The sequence below is a fragment of the Channa argus genome, chromosome 6, assembly GCF_033026475.1.
Source record: "Channa argus isolate prfri chromosome 6, Channa argus male v1.0, whole genome shotgun sequence".
Classification (NCBI taxonomy): Eukaryota; Metazoa; Chordata; class Actinopteri; order Anabantiformes; family Channidae; genus Channa; species Channa argus.
The window spans coordinates 6,568,161-6,594,990 of NC_090202.1; the positions used below are offsets into that span (position 1 = coordinate 6,568,161).

The 26,830-nt window shown below is 38.6% G+C and overlaps 1 protein-coding gene and 1 long non-coding RNA gene across 7 annotated transcripts in view; one reads left to right on the forward strand and one right to left on the reverse strand.

Moving 5' to 3' along the window:
- Window positions 1-28: 28 nt before the first annotated feature.
- LOC137129528 (uncharacterized) lies at window positions 29-16,606 on the forward strand. The gene is made up of 3 exons (XR_010914727.1): window positions 29-1,136; window positions 1,919-1,980; window positions 16,466-16,606. It is a non-coding gene; the product is annotated as an uncharacterized lncRNA (long non-coding RNA).
- Window positions 1,700-26,830, reverse strand: part of ncam1b (neural cell adhesion molecule 1b) — a 66,798-nt gene continuing 41,667 nt past the window's right edge. For 2 of the 6 annotated variants that reach the window (XM_067508784.1, XM_067508783.1), the window contains 12 exons: window positions 22,941-22,970; window positions 19,132-19,282; window positions 18,817-19,004; window positions 18,373-18,469; window positions 16,452-16,628; window positions 15,889-16,017; window positions 11,474-11,595; window positions 11,080-11,260; window positions 8,669-8,867; window positions 6,991-7,107; window positions 5,090-6,190; window positions 1,700-3,730 (listed from right to left, as the gene is read on the reverse strand). In XM_067508784.1, coding sequence (XP_067364885.1) covers window positions 3,610-3,730; window positions 5,090-6,190; window positions 6,991-7,107; window positions 8,669-8,867; window positions 11,080-11,260; window positions 11,474-11,595; window positions 15,889-16,017; window positions 16,452-16,628; window positions 18,373-18,469; window positions 18,817-19,004; window positions 19,132-19,282; window positions 22,941-22,970 — 2,613 coding nt within the window. In that variant the 3' untranslated portion in view covers window positions 1,700-3,609. Of the gene's footprint in view, window positions 3,731-5,071; window positions 6,191-6,990; window positions 7,108-8,668; window positions 8,868-11,079; window positions 11,261-11,473; window positions 11,596-15,888; window positions 16,018-16,451; window positions 16,629-18,372; window positions 18,470-18,816; window positions 19,005-19,131; window positions 19,283-22,940; window positions 22,971-26,830 lie in introns of all 6 variants that reach the window. The other 4 variants (XM_067508786.1, XM_067508785.1, XM_067508787.1 and 1 more) reach the window with 3 other exon arrangements.

Genomic DNA, 26,830 nt, shown 5'->3' on the forward strand with positions numbered 1-26,830 from the left:
AGATATCCAGAAAATTAATAACGCTGCGCTTTCCAGAATAAAGTGGAGGGAGTTATGAAGGATTTGACTTGCATTTTTCCCTTATAGACAGAATTTTTGATAGTTCTACTTAAAAAAAAAAAAAAAATAACAGACCTGTAGATAAGCATTTACACATACTAATGATGTGGCATGCTTTACAACTTTTGGATGCATGTTATCAGTTTCCTCATTTCCTGCGAGCAGCCCTGCCTAGTCAAGGTTAAAGACATCTCTCCTTCTTAAAGGGATCTTGTGAGATAGAGCCAGCTGTCCACTGATCACTGTGGACAGGGTCAGTGGCTTCTACTATTTACACTGAAGTTTCCTCATAGGCAAACACTGAACCCTAAGTTGCAGCAGCACCTGACAAATAACAGCTAGACCATGTATCCTGAATCTCCCTACAGGGACCAATAAATTGATTAAATCAAAAGGAGCCACGTGTACCACTGCAACATTTAAATGCCTTGGAATGTTAGTTTATGGGTAATAATAATGTACTGGTTTCATTTTCTTGCTCCTCATCACTCGGAATAGTCCACAGGCTATTTTGTTTATTTATATATGTGTGTAAGTAAAAATGTGTGAAATGTCTTCAGCAAAAAGACACAAGGAGTACAACTGTGGCACGTGCAAATGTTTTGGAACCTTACTATTAGGGTTCTACTAGTGCTAATAGTTCCAGCTTCCATGCATGGGATAGGAAAAGTTATTCATTAGCAGGGTGCCACACTTGTTGCACACTTCACGTTGACACGTTGAAATTAAATTAACCTATAGACTTAATTCTTGATGAGTAGCAATAAAGTGCATACTTTTACACAGTTAACACATGTGTTGCATTGTAAAACCACTTTGTTCACTTTTTCTTCCACAGCACCAGTTTCCAGTTTTACTTTGAAGGCCACATCACCTGTCTTCCGGTATCATCACAGCTGCCTGCCGCGACATTGACTGGCTGCTAATCATAAAGAGGAGACGTCACGGCTCCGAATGATCGCCCTCTGCTCCTCACCTCTCCATCAAGACTGCAATCAGAGACATCTACAGGGCATCTGAACTGCTGACATACTGGACGGGGTGAGGACCGATTTGTTGTCCCGAAATAAGCACAGGCAGGTACACTGATCAAACGACTTTCTATTTCAAAATGTCTCAACTAAAGAGTCGACTGATGGTCACTGGAGCAGGTTGCCAAGCCGGGTCAGTGCTGGCCACTGTGGTTGTTGACACTCTGGTGACACAGCATCGGTTTGCGGCTTGGTGTCACATTAGAGGTACCGAGGGGAGGAACGCCACAGCTGAAAATACCAAGCCCTCACTGCAACATAGTATTTTGACATCCCAGCCTGGAAGTATTAACTTTCCTCCTGCACAAACACGCATTATGTAACACGTGTTTATTCGATCCTCGTCTTTATGAGGAAGAAGCCAGAGGAATTCTTAGCCCCAACATAACCTGTTGGCACTGTAACCTTTCTGTAAATAGTCTGGTGTGCGCGCGCGCGCCCGCGCGCGTTGTTCAGGACACGGAGATTATCTGAAGAGCCACAAATGGGTAACTACCACCATCTAGTGTTCAAACCGTGTAAGTGCACGCTCTGAATCGGGAGACAGGACAACGTTTTAAAAAAAGCCAAAGTAATTGAAACTAATGACAAAATGGGCCAAGACAAAATTAGATACAGAAGCCATTTTTATTTTGTAAATGGGTTAGCACTCAGACTGTACACAACAGATATTTTCTGAGTTTGACCCAATAAAACTAAAAGGAAAACCCAGAGACGAGGGAGCAAGGTGGTCTTATAAAGCTTGGGTTCTGTTTATATCCAGCTCTGTTTCTGACATAACGTCTGTTATCTAAAGCATTTAAAAAAAGTTTGATCCTGTATTGCAGGTGGACCACCATGCCTCCTCTGCCAGTGGCATTCCAGCCTTGTCAAGAGGTCGTGATTCGTGGTGAGTGATTCTTGTACAAAAAGACACAAACTTAAAAAAAACAAACAAACAAACGCAAAAAGGAAATTCAGAGACCACATTACAGAACACTTGAATAACAACTTTGGGGTGGGTGGGGGGTTGGGGTAATAAAAACCAAGCCCAAGCCCAAAAGCACTCATTAAATCAAAATGGGAAAAGGTTTAGCCCTAAACAAACGTGGGCACGTCTATCTGCCTTGTAGTTATACATTATGAAGTACTGACTGAATTCATGCCAAGGCTCAAAACACCTGCTTTCGCTATAGCTGGCAATATATAGTGCTGTGACCAGAGACAGTTTCATACACTACACGTGTTATAAAGACCACATTAGTCCATTTATCGTACTGTTCTTCTAATAATACAATATACAAATCAAAAGAATATGCTAAATCTCTCACGACAAAGCTATGCAGATTATCATAGAAACTGATGACAAGACAATTTACTGACACACAGGCACAGTGCACAAGCTTGCAGGCAGGAAATGGAAAATAAATCTTTGTAGTTTTTAAATAGTACAAAAATGCTTTTTTGAGTTTTTATTTATTTATTTTTGCTTCAAAAGCACAACTCAAATTGGGAAGTCAGACCCTTGATCTCATTTAATGTGCAAGAAAAAAAAAAATTATGGTTATTGTAGAAAAACAAATATGTGGCATATATTTAGCTCAAGATAAAACATTCCTTTGATTTACAGTTCTTTAACCCTTGGCTGGGTATCAGTAGTTCCGCTGACACTTTTTGTCACTCTGTGCCCGCCTGAGTTCAATGAGTTGCCTTTTTTGTTCCATCAAATACATTTTATCAATGAATGTTTGTATTAAGAGTTGTGTTAAAGCAACGACAGACCAATTTTGATCCTAAAATAGGTCAAATCTGATCTGATCATGCACAGTGTCAACGTGTTGCAGGATTCTCGATCTGTTTTTTTTTTTTTTTCCCCTGCAGCTGGTTGTGGGTTAATCTTGTTTTATAACCATAACAGATATGGTTAGAATCCAAACACTGAACTGGGGCCTATGTTTAATCAATGCAAGCGTTATCTGTAGAGATGAATCATCCCTGTGACAGACAAGGTCAGCCGTGTAAACAAAAACGTTACAACCCTTTGCAGGTCAGACATGCAGAAAAAGCTAGTTAATGAGACTAACCCACAAATTACGAGCCAAACGCAAACAGTTTTACATATAAACCGTAGATCCTGAAAATAAGAAAAATAATTTCTCTATATTGTCTCTTTAAAATTTTGGAAAATCCCAATAGTTGTGTGCGACCGCAACTCAAAATATAAGCACAATAGATAGTAGACTCTAATTTCATATATTTACCAAGTGATCATTATAATAAGATATAGTTCTTTATTGTTTGACTGGTTAAATAAAGAAAGGATAAAAAAATAAAATAAATCTCTCATGACCTAAATAGAGAAATTCCTTGGGTGTAGTAAACATTTTATGAATGACACCAGAAATAAAAGCACAGTCTAACGTGTGTGTGTTTTGAGTATGTAGATAAGGGCACTGGAAATCAAAACTCCCGGAGTGTTTCTCACTCGCTGCTGCTGCTGCAAAATGTTTTGGATTGAGCTGGGATTTTCCCAGGCCCATCATGCTTTGCTCTCAGGGATTTTTGTCTGTATGATACTGTTGTGTTCTGGAGAAATCTCCGTCAGGGCGTTTGGTAACTCCGCCTCCCCCAGTTTGATTTTATCGTCGCAAAAAATGTTCCTGTAGTGGGAAAAGGACAAAGTTTGAAATTAGAGATATGGTCACCTCTGGCAAGACCACCACACATTCTCCGCAAACAAACACGGTTTTATCCAATTATTCTTATTGACATCTACTTGATATGTAAGAAGTCGCTGTGTGTGTTTAGAGGTCTTCTTACATATTTCTTCACCACCTTGACAACAGTCAGATCAAATTAAACAGATAATGACAGACCCCTAATAACACTGCTATAGCCACCCACATTTAGCAAGTGCTATCTATTAATCAGTTTAGTGCTACGTCGGAGATAGTGTGGCTGTGACAGTGCAGTAAATGAGCCCTGGGCTTGTAGTATGTGATCTCCATGTGTACATTAAAGCAGTAAAGCCATTTCTCTATTAGGTCGGCAGCTCCGCTCTTCTCTTCTGCAGGTCAGAGCAAGGAAACGCCAACGTCTAGCTTTCGTTAGTGTTACTAGAGCTGCAGAATTCTTCTCTAGATTGCAGTAACCACTGTGAGTTATGTAGTTACTGCCTGCATACAGCCTATTTCACACATGGTGTATGTAACATTTATGTGATAAAGATGGCTTCTGTTCATTCAGACACTTTGGTGTCACTGTGTTTCTTACTTATCTGACATCTCGTGCACAGGAAGGAATGGTGGCACAGCTGAGTTGGAAACTGATTGATTTTCAAACTATTTTTTCTTTTCAAGTAATTATACTGCTCTTCTCAAAATAAATCCGCTGCAAAATTTCCTCATCTCCTTTACTGAATATAGGATTCTGAACAACAAAATGATACCGTACATCTAGGTTGAGACTTGTGCGTAATTTGTATCTGCTCACAAAATGTTAAGTGTTTCATCTGTGAAACTGGGAATTAAAAATGTTTTGGAAACTATAGAGGCAAGTGCAAGTTTATCGTTGTTCTGTAAAGGGCTGTAAAAAAACATATAAATTCATAAATCATAAATTCATAAATCAATCTAAGGAATGCCATATTTTATTATTTTTATGCAGTATTTCCTAGTGGATTAAACATTTCTTTCAAAAGAGATGTGATGATTGGGGAGACTGATCTATAAAATTGCATTTGTGCATTTCTATATAAAGCCGCATGTCTGAAGGAGATTTGACTACGTTTGTGATTAAAGTTGCAAAGGTAGGAACATACAGAGACAAAAAACAAAAACAAAAAACATCACAACCTCTATCCACAACATCTCACTAATTATTATCCCAATATCATTACCACTGTTAACCAGTACAATATCTTATATTGTGTGGTCAATGGCAAGATGCGGTGGTGAATGAATGGGCATACACATTACACACGCACAAACACACAGATAAACCTCTAGAGGGAGCCGTACTCATCGTTGACAGGAGGAGCAGTCTTGGCCAGAGTCTCTGATGCCTCCAGAACTGGGCCTGAGGGGGGGAGGTCTGCTCCGTCACCGTTGGGCAGAGAGGGGGCAGAGGGTGGGCTGTCTAAGCTAATGAGGTCTGTGGGAGCCAGTGAAGGTCTCTCTGTCCCATTTGTCAGCTCTAACTCTAAATCTGCACTCCTGGGCTCCGTGTTGGGGGTTAGTAAGTCATAGGTGCCTGGGGGCATTGTGAGGAGATCATTTGAGAGCGGTGCCTCAAGACTGGTGATGGGTGAATTAAAACAAATGGGGGTAACAGGTAGAGGAGAGGGTATATCTGCAACTAGAGGAGCAGCATCCTGGACTGTAAGAGCACTGTCGATTGCTGAGGGAGAGCTAGTTGCAGTGTTTTTGGCAGTGGCTATGCTATTTTTAACAGCTTGACCAGAAGGTTTGTTAATGTCAAAGTCAGTAAGGCTACTCCCATTAGGATCAGGGGCATTAGTTTTTGAATCAGGATCTGGTTTTGCAGTGGCAGTGGTTGCTAGACTGGAGGCAGTTTGTGCTGGCATCTCTGTATTTACAGCTACAGTGTTTGGCTGTGTGAGAGGCTTGGTGACCGGTGGGCTCGGAGCAGGTTTCTTAGTGTCTAGTGTGGGAGTGGACGATGATGAAGATGCAGCAAGTGGAGACACAGACGGGCTAGCTTTAGCATTCGCAGCGGCAAGTTTAGGAGAGTGCCTACGTTTTGGTGGTATTGGCGTTCCAGCTTTCTGAACTCTAGTTGGATTGGGGGTAAGTGGGGGAGTGGTATTTTTCTGCGGTTCCTCCGGGATGTTATTTCCTCGTTGTTCTACTAATGGGGCCATTTTAGCTTCAACGGCAGATGAGGAGAGGAGGGGAGCCGGCGGGGCCACGTTTGACTCTGGAGTCGGGGCCGGAGCTGAGATAGGGGTGGGTGAGGGGTCGTTGGCTGGGGTAGACAAACTATACGTGAGGGTAGTTGTCTCACTAGAGGGGCTGTCCTGAGCGGGATCAATTGTTGCAGTGGCTGTGTCAGAGGAGGAGAGGGTGTCCAGTGCCAGAGCAGCAGTGTTAGCCACCAGCCTGAGAGAGCAGGGAGAGAACAGAGACACACAGACTAGAGACTAGGGTGACTGTGACAGAGGAAGGGTGGCCCGGACAAGAGCATGCAGAGGGATTAGTTGGCTTTCGAAGTTAAAACAAACATTGACAGAGCAACTAAAAAAAAAAAAACAGCAACTATTAAGCCTAGTGAAAAAAGAAAGAAGCAAAAGAGGGTGTCATGCTGTGAGTGGACATTAAAGGATACATCCCATACACACACCAACATGAAGTACACTGACTAGTAAAAAGAAGGTACTAAAAAATAAAGCACCAGTATTCCTGCAGAAAAACTACAGCACCACGCAGGGTTAAACAGTACCAGTGAAAATTTCCTACTGTGTAATCGCATTTTTCCATACTGCTGATAGATACTGATGAGAGATACTGAGCTTGTCAAACAGCTTCATGTGAGCTGACCACACTTTAGGACAAAAGCCTCTCTGTATCTTTAACTGGTATTGCTTCAACCTTTAATATAATGAGACAGAAACTCTCCAAAGGCTGGAGAAGGTACACAGTAAATGCAGTAATCCCTCTGAAAAAGGGAGTAAGAACAGAAAAGCAACATAGTTCAGTGGACTCCACTCAAGAATGACCTCAACTATTCCGAAAAATCGTAGGGGTCAAATTTTGTCCTGTTGAATAACGCAACGATTCTTTGAAGTGGAGTGCAATGTACAACAGCTAAAAACCAAAAAAAAAAAACCCAAAACCGAACAAAAACTTGAGCAGTAAAAAAAAAAAAAAAAGCTGGCTGTTGTTTCTGGGCTCTTACTCACTCTGGCTCTGTGAGAGGTGTAGTTTCATTGGGTTCTGTTGGTCCTGCTGCGTTATGATTGGCTGTGCATTCGTCCTCTGTTCTGACTTCCACTATTGGCTCTTTGGACTCATCTTTCCTACAGGACAGAGAGAAAAACACCTTTAATTATTATTAAATTCACTTTTAGCTATTGCTTCTGCTACAATGAGCAGTAGGAACTAGGACCACAGACTGAACTGGATACTCAAACCTGCTAACTGGTGAGAAGAAATCCTTGTAACTGCTACGTGACATTTACCACAAATCAATAAAACAGTGCAACTTCCCACTCACATTGCTTAAAAACTACTTTTTTCTTGCAACTAAGTTCAATGCTGCAATTTATTTTCACTCAAGAGGAAATCAACTTTAAATCCTTGCCCAACAATTGCTTTATCTGCATAACAACGAGTTCATTTACATGGCATTAAGTAGTCGGGTTACAGTTGGCTTTTACCGGGAAAGCTAATCAGGGTAGGGGATTAGGGGAACCAGTTTTTCTCAGGTCTCCCCCTTTTTTTTTTTTACCCCCCCCCCCCTTTCTCACCTCCTGCACTGTCACTCTGCTGTGACATAAGAAAAAAAAACATTTCGACAAGCTGTGTTTTCTGTCACCATAGAGTTAAAACCTGTGTGCCAGGCTTCCAAAATAAACCAGCGGTGGAGGAGAAATCCGGTTACTCTTTTGCTGCATGTATATGCAGATTTCATGTAAAAACTGTTCCCCAATTACCTGAGAAAGCTGATTTCTACGGGTACATACGTGCATGTAAATGAAATCAATAAGACCCTCGGCTCAAATTCTTAATCATCTTTGAAAAATCTTTTGTAAAATGTGGGAAGCCGCTTGTAACAAAACCAGAACAGTACGAGAGGTGAGGTAGATTTAGGCAAAACGAAAACGTCCTAAAAATACATTATATGAAAAGCTGTAAACCCAACATTGTTTTCCAAAATAACTTGTTATGGCTAACGTGGTGTTTTTCATCAGATGCCTGGCAACGTTGCTGTTGGTTGTTTCTGTTCTCACAATGAATCTATGGCGCTATTCCTCCCCATTATCGGTACATAATCTGCGTTATACCACCACTTATACCACTGCACTTATACTTACATTAATCAATTTACTGTAAGAACTGCTTTTAACAGAACTTCAGGTATTAGTGATTATCAATTTAAAACCCATCAAAATGTTTCTAAACTATTTAAATAATTGAAATTCTGAAACTGTTTACTGCTTCACTATGTTCACCAGCTAGCTGCTTCTCTGTCTATCTGCTTTTTGGTGCCGGGCACGTAGGCCTTAGTGTTAGTGTGATGGAAACAGCAGTATATTACAACTCCAAACAACAGTTGTTACAGTAGGTTGTGGGCTGTAAAAACAAAATCATCAGGAAGATCCGTAAACTCTACAAATCTGAGTGGGAAGCGCTGAGTCAAATGATAACTTATCTTTTATATTCCAAACATTGATGTGTTATAATATACTGGTTAGAGCAACTTCAACAAAACATCTGTTTATATTAATTTGTGAAAATAAAACCCTTCAATGAAGAGTTTAGGGCAAGAAAATAAAGTCCTACACTGTGACTGGGCCACAATTTTAATCCGGCCTAATGTTGCCCTTTAACTGCTTAACTGTCATCTTTGATACTCACTTGAATGCTGCTTTGCCCTCTTCCAAGGTGTGTCCTTTGGTCGCTGTGCCTGATTTGCCACAAAGGCACATGATGAGGCCACATTTGTTGACAAAGTAACAGGTGACATCCACAGCCAGCAGCAGAAGCACAAATACTACAACAAGGATCCCTGCCCATAGCATGATGCCCATGGAAAGCGCAGCCTCATCATCTAAATCTGCCAAACACAACACAAGAGAGAGGAGGGGGGGGGGAGGGGGGGAGAGTGCTGAATAACTGTAGTGTGACACACTTTTATACAAGCAGCCCTTAAAAACAGAATAAATTGCTGCTACGATACTGTGACCACAAATGGTTCCATAAAACAGAAACAACTCACCTGCTATGAGCACTGATACCTTCTGGTTGTCTCAGCAAGAATTTAGATGCAGTGTGCTGTGTTTGTGTAGGCTGTTTTGGCTTGGGTTCAATTAGTTTTGACTTACTTTTAAAAAATGTGGCATGGTGGAGAATTTCTATGCATACGGTTGCCCTTTAAAACATATTAATTTTTAACACATTTATTTGCTATTAAAGAGCAAAGCAAAGACAGTTTTTAAAGTTCAATTTAATTATAGAAAAAAAAAAACCACAGAACTCTAAAATATTCTGTTTACAGACACATTTAACTGAAAATGTTCAATGATTAAGATGGAAACAAGACCTGCTGGACAGCACTGAGCCGCATTTCTCAAGTTAGAAATGTATATAAACACGTATTTCTATAGTAACTGTTACACGTTACATATGTGAGAAATACATTGGACAATTTGTTTTCAGGATCAGCACAAAAATAACATTTGATTTCATTCCAATAATATTGTTACAAATATATTGCAGTTTAGTGTTTCTGTATTTAATAATGTAAACACTGTTACAAATCTTTATGCATAATCATTTCATGTTTTTGAGTAATAAAAGAAAATAGTGTTTATGTAAACACACGGGTCCAGCACCCAGCCTTCCCTTTTTCCTAAGTGCTATTTTTCAAAATAACGTAATTTCAATTGCACCATCGATCAATACTCTAAATCCTCTCTGCTGTCTATTACTGATGACTAACTGCTTATGCTGAGCAAAGTGAATCTGTGGGAGGTGGAGAATTTCCACTGCCTTTGGTTCAGCACATCTGTTCTGAAGCTACACAGCACCTTTTCTCAGCCATAACAGAGACAAGTCTGAAATGGACAAAGTCTGTTTTAAGGAGTAAATGCAATCCAGAGAGACAGCCAGGCCAGAGAAAAGGCAAACTCTCCTCTACAGTTGTGGTGTAAATACTGAAAACTATGAGAGCAGGACAGTGACGAGGGACAAGATGAGTGACACCAAAGTGCATGTCAGAGATGAACAGCCCTGGGTGGCTAAGGGGGGGGGGGGGGAGTTGGGCAGCACAAACCCGACCAAACCAAAATGTACAGAGGTTGTGACGAATGTGTTCACGTGGTCCACCACAGCAATGTCCACGACCAGGCAAGAGAGCAGGAAGAGACGGGATAAAGAGAGAGAGAGAGAATAAAAGATGAGGAGGGGAGAATGAAAGGGGTTGGGAGGGAAGAGAAGGGCGGGGAAAACACAGGAAGAGAAAAAGTGAAAATGTGTCAGGTGTGAAAACCAAAAGTGAAAAAAAGAAACAGTTTTTGTATTGAAGGAGGAAAAAAAAAATAGAGCAACACATCAAAGCAGAAGCACAGCACAAGGGGGGAAACCTAGACCATGTTGGCTAGATGATGACTCAGTGGTGGATGAGTGGGAAATGCTTTAGTTTGGCAAATGAATTAGAAAAGAAGTGAGAGGAAGACATAATGGTCTGCTGCTATGTTTGAGCAAAGCACTGAGCAGTGTCTAGCACGCAAAGGGAATGTGAAAGGTTGAGTTTTTCTTAATTCTTTTAGTGTAGTTAGATTAAAAAAAAAACCTTCAGCTGCCAGTACAGCCTCAATGTACAAGTTAATCAGAGTGTGTCCAGGGTCAGTGTGAAGGCTGCTTCCGCAAAGGGAAAAAATATCTAATATAGTTGCTATAGTTGCGGTAAACAAAGCTAAAGAGAAGCCACAATCGTTCAGAGAAAATCTTCTCATCCTCTGTGAAAAGTGCCTGTCCCAGTTCTGCAAGCACAAACTCAAGCTCATTTAGCAAGAGCTGTCAAAACTTTAAAGCAAGAAAATTCAGCCGGAAAATAATTTCTGGCTTAACGCTGTCCAGGAAATCTATTTTTTTTTTTTTTTTTTTTTTTTCCCCTGTAGATCTATTTAGTTGTCACTCACCTTTTTAAGAGCTTGGGAGTAAAAATAGAACTCTGTGCTCTGGTTTAGAGCTCTGAGTCTGGCTCCTTTAGTTTCCTACATGTTGGCTTCCAATTTAGTGTAAGTAACCTGAGAGAGACTGAGTACCTGGGATGGCTTCAGGCTTAGTAGACGTCCTGAAAGACAAGGTCCCTGGCTGGGACTTGCCCTTCTGATTCTCTGCTACCACATAGACACTATACTCTGTGTCCCACTCCAACCCACGGAGAATCACATAGGCACTGCTGCTGGGCACCCGGATTTCTGGTTTCCACTCGGATGCTTGTATCTTAGAACACACACATTGAAATACAGTACAATACAAGTCCTAAAATTAAACAAAGACAAACTAATTAAAGAGAGAAATTATAATATGTTTTTATTATTCTATACAAACTAAGTATGTGTCTCTGTTTTCTGTTTTAATAACTGCTTTATTAAATAGTGTATGATTGTACTGTAGCTGTAAACTAATCCTTTCAACTCTAATTGCCATACTCACTGGTTTATAACGGACTAGATAATGTAAGATGGGTGAGCCACCGTCATCCTGCTCGGTCCATTCCAATTTGAGGGAGTTGCTAGATATAAGTATCCCACCCAGTTCAGGAGCATTGGGATTCCCTAGAGGTACACAAAAGCAATAATGAGGACAGTCAGAAGGTAATTTAAAAAGTACAGAAATCTACAGTACATGTATTACTTTGTTGGAAGACACAGAAGCAGGTCTGCAAGCAAGTTCACCATTAAAATGAAAAAAAAAAAAAAAAAAAAAAAAAAAGAACTGTCCAAACTAACTGTTCTTTGTCATTGTCTTTTGAGGTCACTTGCCCCTCCTTAATTGCTTGCCTCCAGATTGTATGTCTCGTCTCAGACTAATTACCAAATGACACAACCACATGTTTATCTGATTCATTCTGAGTTGCTGAGTGATGTTCAATCAGCATAAAAATTAACGACTGACATTTCTTAGTGTCATAAAAGGCTTCAGGACAAAGGGTTATTACTTATTAACTGAAGATTGTGTAGCGTTTGCAATAAGTTTGCCTGTAAATAAAATGACAGGGTTTGACAGTTAGGATTTACTAAGTAATGTCATAAACTCATAACACTGATTTATCACTGATAATCGATACGGTGCTGAAAATGTAACAATTTAAAAATAGATAGTCCAGAGATCTAATTATCTAATTGCTAGTTCTGTGTATTCATAGATGGCAAAGTGTTCCTCAAGGGTCCCAGGACCTGTATTATTCTCCCTATAGGGCACAATGTAGCGGCCTCTTCTCACCGATCAGCCAAGCTTCATGTATTTTTAAGTTTGAGTTCTTTACCTGGATGTCTCAGTGGTCTACAGTTAAATTACAACAAACCTGAAATCCCGCACTCACAGTAGGTTGCCCGGCTTCTAATTCAAAGTTTTCAAAAAGTCTGGGCTCATTTTGGATACGCTTGTTTAATGCCAGCTACACATCTTAAAAAAGTTGGTGCCGCCAATGCTTCCCCACTGTGTTTTATTTCCACAGTTTTTCTTTGAGAACTGAGAAGATCAATTGCCATAATTTTGAATGGAGATTTCTCCATTTACATTTATTCATTTGAAAGAATATTTTATCCAAAGAGACAAAGCAGGCAAAACATTTAAGTCAAGTAGAAAACTTTAAGCACAGAAAATAAATTCTGTTTTGTGAGACACAGGTGCAAGATAGAACATGGGAATGTATTTTTTTTTTTTTTTTTTATGAAATGGCATTAAATAGTTTAAGTGCATAGGAAGTTGCAGAAGCATTCAGTCTTCAATAACTTTTTGAATACTGAGAGTAAGCCCCCCCTTTTTTTTCATTCTTTCATTTCAGCTACTCAACAGTTCTGAGCCCACGTTATCATATTTGTCAAATGTTTTTATTGTGTGTGAGGTTTTTGTAATATGTGCAGAATGTATTTTGGCATTGTGTTGCTGAAACAAGCAAGGCAAAATATGTCATCAGGGTTTCAGCACATTGTCACAAAGCCTGTACAGTATACATATAGAAGTTCAGCAATAATGGTGCCTTTATAGATTTCCAAGTTACACATGTTGTTTAAATTCAACTTATCAGACCAAAGCACTGTTCTGCTTTACCTCAGTCCGTTTCTTAAATCAGATCAACACTTAAAGACTTCTTTTTAATTCTTATTATCACTTTATTTGATGCATTCCTTCAATTTAACTGATGATTTCATTTAAATACTTTGTCTTTGTGTAACTGCAAAACACTTTGCCACCAAGAATTACGCCTACAACCAACGATTATGTACCTTATCAGTTAATTATGGCAGTTATTTCTCAACTAATAGGTTGCTCTTCAGTTGTTAGAAAATGAGAAAGGCCCTTCACAAGCTCTTGATTAACATTCTGAACCAAAATACATTCAGTTTAGTATTACAGAAGACACATATTCACATTTGTGTGGTTAGTGCTCATAATTAGTATTTTACTATTTTTAGGAGCCTGATTAAAGTGGTACATGTTAGTTCACTTAGGCAGTAATGCACAATACTCAGACTAAGGTTAAAAACACGATCAAATCTAAATGGTATCTATAATTTAAATGTGTTTGAGTGACAGCCAGAACAAACTGGTTGTTTGACCAATTTTTTCAGGAGTAGAAATTGATTATGATTCTCTTGTGATAAGATGAATCGGTGTTTGTTGGACACTGGATTAATTATAACACATTTTTTAAGAAGAGGTTATAGCCTCATGTAGTTGGATGTTTGACTGAAGCTAATATTAAAAACTGTCAATGTTAGCGCAATTCTCTGGCTCTCATTTATCCAACTGAGGCAAATGTCTACATGACATGATTAATAGTATTGAGATCAACACGTATTACATGAGTTCATAGAATTAGTGTTGTTTAATTGTGGGATTCTCCATTCACAGTTAGGAATCTGGTTTCAAACATCTGCAATATTAATTTACCTTCTGCAGAGTGGAGAGGATCATCAGCACCATGCAAGCCAAACAACACATGAAATGATATGATGGGTTGAGAGATAAAGATACACATGAAAGACACAAAACACAGCACAGGCGCAGGACAAGGACAAAAACCTTAAATGATCTGGAGACAAACAAACACTAATATATGATATCGCAACACTATAAAACACAAAAACATAACCAGAAATTCTTCTGTTTAGACTCTCAGTGTTCAACGTGAAGAAGACATCTAACAGCTTCGTCCTTTCAACTTTAGAGATATCATATTTCGCAAGGCAACTGATTAATCAATGCTGATGGGTCTAATCCAAATGTAAACATTCTCAAATTACATCAAATAGCTGGAGCCAGAAGGGAAATGTGCAGCTTTTGAAAATGCAGAGATTTGGGGAAACTTTGTAATCAATCATTAAACCATTTAATTCACAAGCAGCAAATCCAAATGATATTAATATTCATATGTGAATAACTCTGCTAACTCATTGGGTGTGGGTGAAATAAACAGGTTAAAGATACAGTTTCTAGGAAGTAGTTGGTATAGTTGCTCGGCTATAAAGGTATGAAAGATGTAGCAGCTAATCAGTAGAGGTGATTGGGTTATTCTGCAGGGAAGAAACAGCTACAGCAGCAAAAACTGATCTATTATCCTCACTACAGACAAACCTGTATCTTGAGTAAAAAAAGGAAAAATGCCATCTAGGCGTGTAAAGAAAGAAGAAAGAAGACATCAGGCCATCGGAATCAGTTATGTGCACAAATAACTAGCTGAATCTCTGAATCATCACTACACTTGAGGGTTTGAGTCAACTAAGGGGAAAAAAACGGAAAAACAAAACTAGTAAAGCATCTTTGTTTAGTGTAATAATTTCCTATTAAATTAACAGTAGGCCTTGTACGGTGTGTTGTCTTAGTCCTAAACTTTTTTCAAACAAGCTTTTTTTATTATGAAACAATGACTTATTGTCATATTATAGATTTCTTTAAATCAGGTCATTGTATATTAAATCTGTTGATCTCTTGACACTGATAAGGTGTCACATACAGTTAGGATATGTGTATCTTAAACACACCTAAAATTTGATAAATACAGGTGAAAAAGGTGACTTCAGCACCAGAACAACTATCTTAATGAAAGGCCTGAGTACTGTTTTATACTAGCTAATAAATGAAAGGCATATATTAAACTGCTTAAAGCGTTATGAATAGTTTATTTTGTAAGTGTAGCCTAATAAATACATCAGACAGATGGTGGCAAATTGGTTAAAAAAAAAAGTGATTAAAATGAAATCAAAAGATGGAAATGATCAACATGCAGATCCTAGTAAATTGTGACCAAAAGTAAAAACGGGATTAACTATGATTCACCAAGCACATTCATTGTGAAGCCAACAGGGGGTAGCATTTATTTTTTAAGGCACGTATCCCCTACCAACAGAGGGGGCTAAAAACTAAATAATGGCATCAAGACTCACCTCGCAGCTGGTTCTGTTGTCTATTCTATTCCACACACACAATGAGCCTTGTAAAACTGTACATGTACCTACTATAAAACGGAATTTTAAATGACCGTGTGACTTAGATCAAAGCACAATTTAATATGTCAAAACGATTCAATAACAAAATACCTTCCATGTGAAGGCTAAATAAACAAAAGAAAGAGATCAGTGACGTAGTTCCTGTTGTCAGTTTTTACTCCTGGACACACAAAAAAACTTTAAAGAAGAGCTTTGGACTAAAAAGACACTGCTGGAAGCTTGGACAATGTCCAAACTCTCTCAGTGCCAGCAGCTGAAAAACTATGATTTTCAGTGAGTTTTTATAGATCAGTAGTTGGATGAACAAGCAGCTAATGTGTTTGTGAGGACATGGGTCAGAAATGTCTGATAAAATCTTTAAATTAAGCTGTGGACTGTGCAGCACGTGCCACTTACGGACAGGCTCCGTCTTGAAGAACTCTGCAAAGCTGCTTTCGCCTTCACCCTTGCCGTTAATGGCTGACAACTTCACTTCGTAACTGGTATCTGGCTTCAGGCCTGTGATGGTCACCTCACTCATGGTTCCTGTAACAATATGGTAGGGGGAAGCTCAATCCCTGTTCAGAACACCTTGAAAATTTGATTAGCAGTAAAACAAACACATCTCCTGTTCAAACAATACATGTATAATTAATTCCGTCATAAGAAAATGGTGATTGGTTCTCTCCTCACTTCAATCCAACAATGTTTAAACAAGTTAAATGTATTTAGAGATGGTCTAAAACCAAATTCGCACAGAAACAGAAACAACAACTAGGTGTATCAAACCATCTTCTTGCCATCAATCGAAATGTACAGATTACTTTTACTTTAGAAACTGATTGCTGATTTCATTAATCAGGTAAAAATTAATGCTATCACTGACTTTATTCAATTACTGATTCATCATTTCCCAATTTTATGATCTTTTATGTAACACTATATAACAAAAAGTCTTACACTTGAATGTGTATTCTTACCATCATCTTCATAGGCCTTATAGACCCTGTGCACCCAGCTGCCCCTGCCCTGCATCCTCCAGTCCACCCTGTATTTCAGAACAGGAACACCTCCAGTGGACTCTGGCTTCTCAAACTCAATCTGTGCTGTGGTGGAGAAGGGTCTCACCTCACTGATGGATGGAGCTGATGGCACCTCTGGAAAAAAGGGAAGAAATGCAGTGTGATTACAACAGAAAGTGTAAGACTGCAGCACTGTCAGACTCCATTGTTCCATTACATGAACAGGCCGAGCTCACAGCTCATAATGGCACCAATATAAATCGAAAAATTGCTACATCCACAGATATTTACGAAGACATCTATGATTTATGACACTAATGTCATTTTTTTTGGTGCAATGAATGCACGCTCTTGTCATCATTTCATAATAGAAATATTCAAATTCTCCTATGAAAAACTGATTAAATAAAAGCTGATCCCAAATCAGCTCTGAATGACAACAGTATTCACAGAGAGAAGAAAAGAAAATAGGAGCAGATGTGTTGAAAAAGCAAACTCTTAATTCATTACATTTTGACAATACAAAAAAAACAAAAACCTTTTCTGGCAGGGACATGTCTGTTCAAAGATTTCATGTTCCTCTTATGCCTGTGTGGGTTTCCTTCAGGTAATCCTGTTTCCTCTCACAGCCCAAAGACTCTTAAGTTGCCCATAGGTGTGAATGTAAAATGTTATCCTTGTATGTCTGTACTGTAAATAGTTTCAGCTCCGAGATACAGTGCATTTACATGCACTTAAGGAACCAGGTTACAGTTTCCTTTCTTGATGGACCCGCAAAAACATTAGAAAGGAGCATTTTTGGTGACTATAAACTTCAAATCTGCTTCCAAAAAAAACAAAAAACAAAATCTGAGGTACGTAAATACAGACCTCTAGTAACCTAGTTACATATGTGCATGTAAATGCACTCTTAGACTGGAAACTTGACATGGGTGTCCCCTGTCTTTCCTCGTGTCTACCCCACCCCTAAAGGCCTTAAAAGGATACGTGTTTTAGATAATTATTGGATAAAAACATTTGTGATTTCAATATGTATTATTTACCTTCATGTTAGTCAATTTAGTGATCAAAACAAATGTGTCAGTATTCTGGAGAAAATAACTTAAATGATTTAAACTATTAAACCCAGCGATCTTGTTCATATCCTGATACTGGTGGGTGTGCTGGATTCACACACTTTGGTGTGAGCTCAGTTCTGTGTTCATTCGTTTTGATGTTGGAAAAGAAAAGACACAGTGTAATTACTGTGGTCGCCCATGTTATGCTGTGAGTGAAGAATGTTGGGTTTTCAATGCATTTCATCCAGATTAAGGCTTAAACAGTGGTTGTGTGGGTGAGTATACTATACTATCAGCTGGTAGTGATTTGATGTTATAAGAAAATGTTGTGACTTTGATAAATTCCCTTTGACTTTAACCTCAGATGTGCAACATCTCTGTTTTAAAATTTTACACCGTGTTACACTTTTAGCATTGGACTAAGTGAAAAGCTTTAGATCCTTTGTACTTTTTAAACAACCAGAGGGAAGGAAAATTGAATTCCCTTATGTTGGTAGCATTGCCTCTTCATCTAAATTTATCATCCATCTAAACAAACACAGCTCCGTGTAATCTCACATTGTGCTAGGTGTTTTAGTCTAATGTGTTTTGAATATGAGTGAAAAATCTGCTCCTGAAGCCTGAGGCCAGAAAAAGACATCTCTTGTATTACTTGCAATATAATTGAGGACCATAGTGAAATCCACCTTGTGTACTCATTATGTGTCATTTAGCATCCGATTACCAAAAATATACATCCTACATATGGATTATGTTGAAGAAACGCTCACAAACACTGTAAATGCAAACAAAGGATTTTAAATCGCAGTATCATCACTGACCAGCCTGAATGAGGAGGAACTCCTTGCCCTCTGTACCCATCTCATTTGAGGCCGAGCAGTTATAGCTCCCAAAGTCATTCTCAGACTCAGGGGTTATCTGGAGGAGGGAAATAAGACAAGAAAGCAGTGAATATATGGAGGGCAGTGTACCACAACAGAGGAGAAAATGTGTTAGTCCAACACTTTGAAGGTGACCTTTTTGCCTGTCCATTAGAGTAGCCTATTTTTATTTATTGCAGTCAGCTTTCCTGCTGCTGAATTATGCATCAGCTTTTTTTTTTTTCCCACAATGGAGCTGAAAGAAAACCCCTTCATTTCAAGTCCATGCTCATGAAATCTTGATGACACACGGGGTGCCTGTGTGCACACATAGGATGGCACCGCATGTGTACAGTGTAAATTTTATAGTGTAAATCGCGGTTTAGTGCGTGTGTGTGTGTGTACCTGCAGGTAACTGGCTGAGGGAGTTTGAAAGATCTTTATGTTAGTGGTGTTTGAGTTGGGGAGCTGCAGTCCATCTCTCAGCCAAACAATAGAAACATCACTGGGATGAGCCTTGACCTCACAGCTGATATTGGCTGCATTTCCTTCCCAGGTATACACAGCCACTGGTCCGTTTATTTTAGGGGCATCTAGTGGGAAACACATGGTTTCAGAAATGCTGTGTAAATGCAGTGTGACTAGAAATAAATGTATAAACTTCATATGGGGAAATGCTAGCTTTTTCAGTTTGAGGTGAATCCAGAGGGGAATACTTACAGCGAACCTCTAGATATGCTAGCTGACGATCCTCTCCAATGGCACTGCGGGCTGTACAGAGGTACTGACCAGCGTCTGTGTACTTGACATTCTTCAAAGTGAGGGAGGACACACGAGCGTCACTCCTCACCACCACGCTTCCATCCAGACTCTAAATGGGAGCAGAAAATGACTTGGTTTATTAAAAAAAAAAACAGACCATTTACATCAGCCATTTTCCATGGACATCTTTCACATTTATATCTACAGAGCACATTTCAGCAGGAAGATGTGTGACCTGAAAAATAAATCTTAAAGCGTGTCTTTAATGAGCAGAACATTACATTAATGAAACCACCACACTCTGCTCTGTAACATAAGGACACAGTTGACAGTAGAGGGGAGAGTATCAATAATTGATGACAGAATTGCACTAGAAACCACCTACAGCTTTTCACACGGAGGCTTACCAAATTGTGAAAATATACTGATATATGATGCTAGATGGCAGAGCATTACCTTACCTGGCATTTTTATATTAGAAACACATAGAAATTAGTGTCGGTGCATTTATATCATTTAGCAAAATGCTGTTATTGTTGAATTAAGTTATTTCTAATGTATTAGGTTGTGGTGCTCTTTGAAGCCACATTTAGCACATGCCCCAGTTTCACAAAAAGTGTCAAACCTCGGAAATAAAAACAGACAGCTACGTACTGACATGTATAAATGACCTTTCTGCTCTATAGGCATACGTGGATTCATTTATTATGCAGAGTTACAAATTCTAACTGTAGTAGCTTCCTGACCTATGGGGTCAATGGGGTCTATGTGGTTGTGGTTGTTGCTGTCGTGTGACGCTAAGCTGTCACGTATCCAGTATCAGACAACATGAGTTTCCTCTATAAAAAGGGTTTCCCCTAAAGGGTATTACTAATTAAAATGTTTGTACAGATTTTAAACATTTATTTTCTATTACTAAAGATCCGGATGAGACGTTGCATAGCAAAATGTCTCCTACGCAATTTTCAAAACAAAGTGCAACTTCAAATTGTCAATCGGGACATTCAGGTGTTTTCATATTAGGGCACCATCTAATAAATCAAGCTTTTGTGGTTTTGTGAATTGTTCCTTTAACAAGGTTCGACAGACCTGAATATCTAAGCCTCTCTCGGTTGCTTTTATGGCTTTGATCCAAACTGCAGGCGAAACAATGGCGCGGATGCTTTTACACATATTGAATTAGGACCCATTCTAAGCAGCCGTGTAATAGAAACCCTCATTATTTGTATTCAAATTCAATAGACAAAGCATGTCTGGGGCATTCATTATGCATAGCGAGTAGCAGGACCAGGGAGACACTTACATAACGCACTACCCCTTTATTCTGACCCCCGTGTGGAAAGTGTTCTCTCACGACCCCTGTGTTACTGCTTCCGACTCCTGCATCTGTGCAACATTGCCACAATATGTACAAACATCAAGTCCTACTTAGTGAGCCAGCTTTAATATTGTGTCCTTGTTAAATCTATGCTCCTACGTTTTAGAGAATACTGCATCCAAAGGTGACTAAAACCACATCTCAGAACTTAAGAGCAGTCACCCATTCCCTATACAATGACGGCCACTATCTACCTGAGGAAAATTATGTGTTTACTGCAATAATATGATTCATTCAAGTTTCATAACTGTGGATTTTCAACATTAATACATAATGTACCAGAGTGGCTTTGTACTAGAAACGTCTGTGATAGAATCTGTTGACTTTACTGCCTCTTACGAATAGCTACTCTATAAGCCCCCTTTACATTTTTGTGTTAAAAACCTGGTATGACAGATTAGGGAAGATAATGAAAACCCAAGCTCCTCCAATAAATCAAACTACAGAGCTGCACAACTTCCTTAGTTTTAACCAGCAAAGAAGGGAAACACTGCTGGAACATCCCAAGCATAAAATTGAGAATACACAGAGCACGTTAAACTCATGTCTCACCAAGTCTTAACTGACCCAGCATAGAAACGTACCTTCACCTGAATGTAACTTCCCTTCTATGGCTTGTCAAATGAATACTCAGTCGCCTACGCATCAAACATACTCAGTCTGCTCATACTCGTCCTCTGTGTGGTTTTTAAATGCGGTGTCTTGAGAGACTCTTAAGATAGTGACACTTCTTTCCCTAGTTTTTTGTTTTATTTTGGTTCCGAAATGTGATCTAATCCTCATCAAAGTCACAAATATCAACAAACACATTAGTTCTAAGCTGATAAACCACAGGTCATAATCTTTCATGTTTTTATTGAACATACCCAATAACACTGTCACTATCAATTAGTGTGCTCACAGTCTGTGCTTTCTCCAAACTATCAATGTTTACAGTGCATCCAGAAAGTATTCATAGTTAGTATTCATGTGATTTGTTTCATTTTGTAATTTTTAATAAATTTGCAAAGGTTTCAAACAAACTTCTTTTACGTTGTCATTGTGGGGTAGTTGTAAAGTCTGAGGAAAATAATGCATTTGATCCATTTTGAAATAAGGCTTTAACATAACTAAATGTGGAAAACGTTAAGTGCTGTGAATATTTTCTGGATGCACTGTGACTCCAAGTATGTGTGGAACTTTCTTGGGATTATCCACAGTATGCTGCTCGTTTTGGCATTTTTGTGGATGATCCATCAACTGAAAACTAATTCAATCAAAGACAGCAAGCGTAGAAAGAACATTTCTAATGCACTTACCTCAACAGTTTATTATTTCTAATATACAAAAAGGTTTGCACAACCATGTGGAAATCAGTTTTACACAAACAAGTAATTTAAGTCTACATGCACTTGATATAGAAGATTTTTCCTTGCTTCCTCTGGTAAGTAGTCACAGATGTGTTTTTTTTTTTTTATTCTGACATTTTGATAATCACTTGTGTTTTTAATAAATGCATGTCAGCTGTCAGATGTGTAGTTACTGAAAAAAACGATTACAGAAATAGGTAAAAGACCAACTCTTTGTGCAGGGTTCACTACGACTTGAAAATAAAATAGCAAGACTATTTGAGGAACCACATGGTTTAAAAATAGACATTCGTCTCCTGTTAGGTGGTATAAAAGTATAAATAACTGTGGCGATCCTAATATCTAATAATCTTGTCCATGAAGTAGTGATCACCTGATCATTAAAGGCAGACTTTGTGACACAACAAACTTTTCATTTGAAAGCCAAAAACATTATCTGCCGTCGTTCCGTGCACTCAGCACTAATATTGGAAATCACAAAGTGGTATTTCTCACCAATGACATCACATATGTAAAACACATATTCGATATTAAATCCAGGCAAGCTTATGTGGGCAGCTACTTTCTCTTGCCAATTTTCACTTTCTTCCAGGAACAGTGCCTGGCTGTGATACTCTGGGCGTCTGCACAAAGACATCTCATTTTGTCTAACGTACATTTCAGTCGCCTTTGGTCCGGTGAATTAAAACTATAGGATGTGTTTTCTAATGTCAAAAATACAGGTTTAAGTCACAAACACGAGTTGGCAGTGATATCTGGAGATGTTGGTGGGAGAACAGAGGGATGTGAGAAATGTGAGATTTACATAATCTGTTTTTTTGGAGAGAAAAACATGCTACGGTAAATGCATGTTAAGTTTACATGAAAAACAAAGGTGGACTTGCATTGGCCTGCTTGGCTACTGCATCTTTTCTCAGAGTTGATTCTCTCCGTGACTCTTACTTGATCACTTTTGATCTGCATCCATCCAGAATTGTATTAGACTCAACTTGACATAAGAGATGGATGGGTGTGGGGAAAAAGTCATGCATTTAGAATACCTTGTGCTGCTCGGGCCGAGTCCATGATGCCTGCAGAGAACAGAGACAGAACAACAAACAAAAGGCAGAGCATTTCTTAGAAAGCAATCCTTATCCAGGCAAAGCTGGGATGATGCACATTGCATGTAAGTATTAAGTGTCCAGTTTATTTTCCATTCATCCACAGTACCTGAGCTGAATGGCAGATTTTTTTTTGCTACAAGTCTGGCAGATATAATAAAGGCTAAGCTTCCCTTTCAGAAAAGTCTTTATGTGACAAAATCAGTTTTCTTTTAAGAAAAAATGTACGGAGATTTGTAAGGTGTTTTTCTGTACTGCACAATGTAACAATACTGCTTCTAAGCTTAAGACAAGTACGTCTACCGGCACCCAGATATCATAAATGCTTACAGACACGAAGGTTATTGGTTTCTCAGGAAGAGGTGAATCCATCACACAGCAACAATAGAGATAAGTTTACCTGTTCACCAGGAGCAATTATCAACTCATAATTAATTGAAGGGGTTGAAAATAGCAACTGTTATTTTTGTCTTTACTCATGTACATAAAAGTACTTCCTACATTGAGAAACAACAGGGAATATCATACACAATCAAGTCATTGAACAATACTTGCTGAGTTTCCTAATAAGTAATTGCTGTTTTAAAACAAGCTATTTTGTTGCAGCCCCCCATGTGACACCTGGAAATAAATCTGTGCCTACAGGTGTTCTGTGTAATGTGAGTAATTATACAAATCAGATGTTCTGCTTTGAGTGTTCACTATAGTTGTGCTACAGTCTCATAAGGTATTTTGTTTTGTTTTTCTCTGTATTACAAATCTGAAGCAGACAAGACAAGAATGTAATTAGCAGGGATTCAGAATTTTAAGTCTTGTTTTTGTTTTGATCATGTCACCTCTTCCTATCAGTGGACGTATATTAATGAGGCCAACATTTTATGACATTATTTTGAGTTACTGAGGAAATGAAAATTTCCATGTCCCACTCTGCTGAATACAGCCTAGATAACATCTGAATTAAAAAAAATTGTATTTCGTCTGACAGATAAAATCCAACTTGTGCAAAACAAACAATTCTTAAAATAGACAACATGCTAAATCAAGTTAAAATGACCACAAAGCCCACAAGACAAAAGTCTTTTGGACAGCATGCTCTGTGGATTTCATGACACGGAGGAGAAAATGTTAAGCATGACAATGGGATGTGATGGCCCACATAGAGAAGAAGTACTAAAGTGTAAAATGATAAACAGCTATTTCATCAGGTGCAACAGCAAGAAGATGTCAACAAAATGAAACCAACTTGCTGGAATAGTTGTAGGGCAGAAACAGTGAATCAAATCACCAATGATTCCACATCCAAAAATAACCTCTATATTATCGTCTTAAAGTTAAATCAGTAGGCTTAGAAATAACACAAAGAACATACAGTATGGTGCCTTTGAATTCAAGCAGCTTACTTTTTCTCACTGACAACCCTGATTCATCTTTTGCTTTAAAAATACAAAACATAGAAGAGAATGTAATTTCACTAGGCTCTGAAGAGTAAGTCCTCTACTGACAGTGAAACACACTATGCACTGTACATCATTACAAACAGCAGTTGGCCTCACATCACCACCTTGCTGAGAAAGAGCTGTAGCCCAATTAAAACAGGCAAGCTAATAGTGTGGAACATTACCAACTCATCCACACACTCCTTTGCAGCGCCGCCTCTGCAGTAAGTGAGTTGACAAGTATCACTGTCATATCTATGACAGGCAATCATTTAAGACAAAGGGACACCGAACAACAGCAGATGTGAGCATGCTAAATGGAAGACACCATAACACCATCGCTCCAAAAATGTGCACAACAATATGGTGACTCTTCCCGTGGGACTTATCATTTTTGGAGCCCATTGTTACTCCATTCAAAGAGAATTATACTTGCTCTTTGTTCAGACGTGAATTGTAATGTCAGGCTGTGGAGGACAAGGCAGAGTGGGGACAATACGTTAAACAAATACATTAAACCAAAATGTAAAAAACCCCGGTGGTGTTGCAGTCATTGGTTGACACCTGACTAAAACTGATGATCACACATTTTGTCATTGTCTTGTGTGTCATTAATTGCTAGGAACCTCTGCCAGAAGATCCCAGAGAACTGACTAGCATTTAAGTGAAGAAACCCCTTGCATCACTCCACTAGTGAGCAGGCACCACAGTTATAAATAAGTAGCCTTTTGTGTTTGCAGAAAACAACGCTCTCTGCATTGACATGCAAGACTTAAAGCAGGCCACTGTTTCAGATGCTGCCACACACCGTTAATTACAACATTTCTTTAATCATCTCATTACCTTTTCAAATATTTTTCTTTTTAGTCTTCTATTCCTAATTGGCAGTCTGGACGGTAAAGACTCAGCAGGCTTGAAAAAGCAGATTTGTGTCTTGGAACTTGATTTTTATTTGTATTTGTTTTTGACAAAGTGCTATCACTCAATCAGCTCCAAACTTAAATGACCTGTTATGTTTTATAATTTGTCCTATTTGACTACAAATTGCTTCAAAATATTTCCAAAATAATTACAGCTTGAACAAGTGCACGAAGGCGAATATTTAATATGTATTCAAATAAGAAAGGCATTCATTATGTAGATAATGTACAAAGCCAGGATAAATACTTCATTTACATTTTCAGTTATTAAACACTTATCTGGAGCAACTTGCAGCAAATTAATTCAAGGGAGTGAAACAACCAAAAAACATAAAGTTTTAAAATAGTTTAATACTTAAATTTAATTACCATATAACTATATAAACAAAAACAAAACTATCTCCAGACAGGTACCAATTGGAATTTGAAACATACCTTTTGTTGAACATGTTCCTTTTATCCTGCCTTTTGTACACTACCTCAGCATTTCTATTGTATGACACCGTAATCTCTCTCAATCCTCACATTATGCATCCCTTTACTCATGGATATCAGACAATGCTTTTGTCCACTGACACTGAGGATTGTGTGTAGGAGGTTATTCAGAATGAATTAGTTTCTCTTGATGTTACCCTTTAAAACCCCGAACCACAGCAGAGCAGGAACAGGGTCACATAGAGTCAGATGGAGCTGATATTCTGATACAGAATATCAGACTGTCTTGGTTTATGACATGACTGAAAAACAGACTAAACAAAATTCTCTAAACCTGCTCATCTCAAACTCAGTATCTTAAGCTACAGAGACTGGCTCCTCCCTCATCTGCTGCATCACACATACAGTTCTCGTAAGAAAGGTGATGACAACATAATTACAACCTTGACCCCAGGAAATCTATTCATTTTACTTTTATGTTTAATACTTTAAAGATTCTACTCTAAAGGAATTGAGTTTATGATAATTATAGTTTAAATGTAAAATGGTACCCTGTGGAGTGTTTGACCACTAGTAGTGTTTTTCACAGCTGGCAGTATCACTGTATCCAGCGCAATGGAAGCATACATGTCAATAATGTAGGTTTTAAGGAAACTTAAGCAAATATTTTATAAAGCCAGTAAATGCATCAAACAGATTCTTTAGACCTAGAGGATGTTTTGGTGAGTAACACTAAATGTAAACAGGAACTTTGTTTATTCACTCCACCAGGCATCTTTAATAAACCCTAAATTGATGAGGCTTTGTAGGGTTGCTTGAGGCTGTAAAGTGGGAGGCAAGCCAAAAACATAAACATAAAAATGTACAAATTCTTTGTGATTCTTAGTTTTAGAGGCTTTTTTGCAAGCTTGGTATTCTTCCTAATATGACATATTTGGACTGAATATTGAGCCACTCAGACTGGTGAAGGTTGAACTGTGTAACGCATAATGTGACAAAAGTGACAAAAACTCATCATCTTTCTGAACATGTCAAAAGT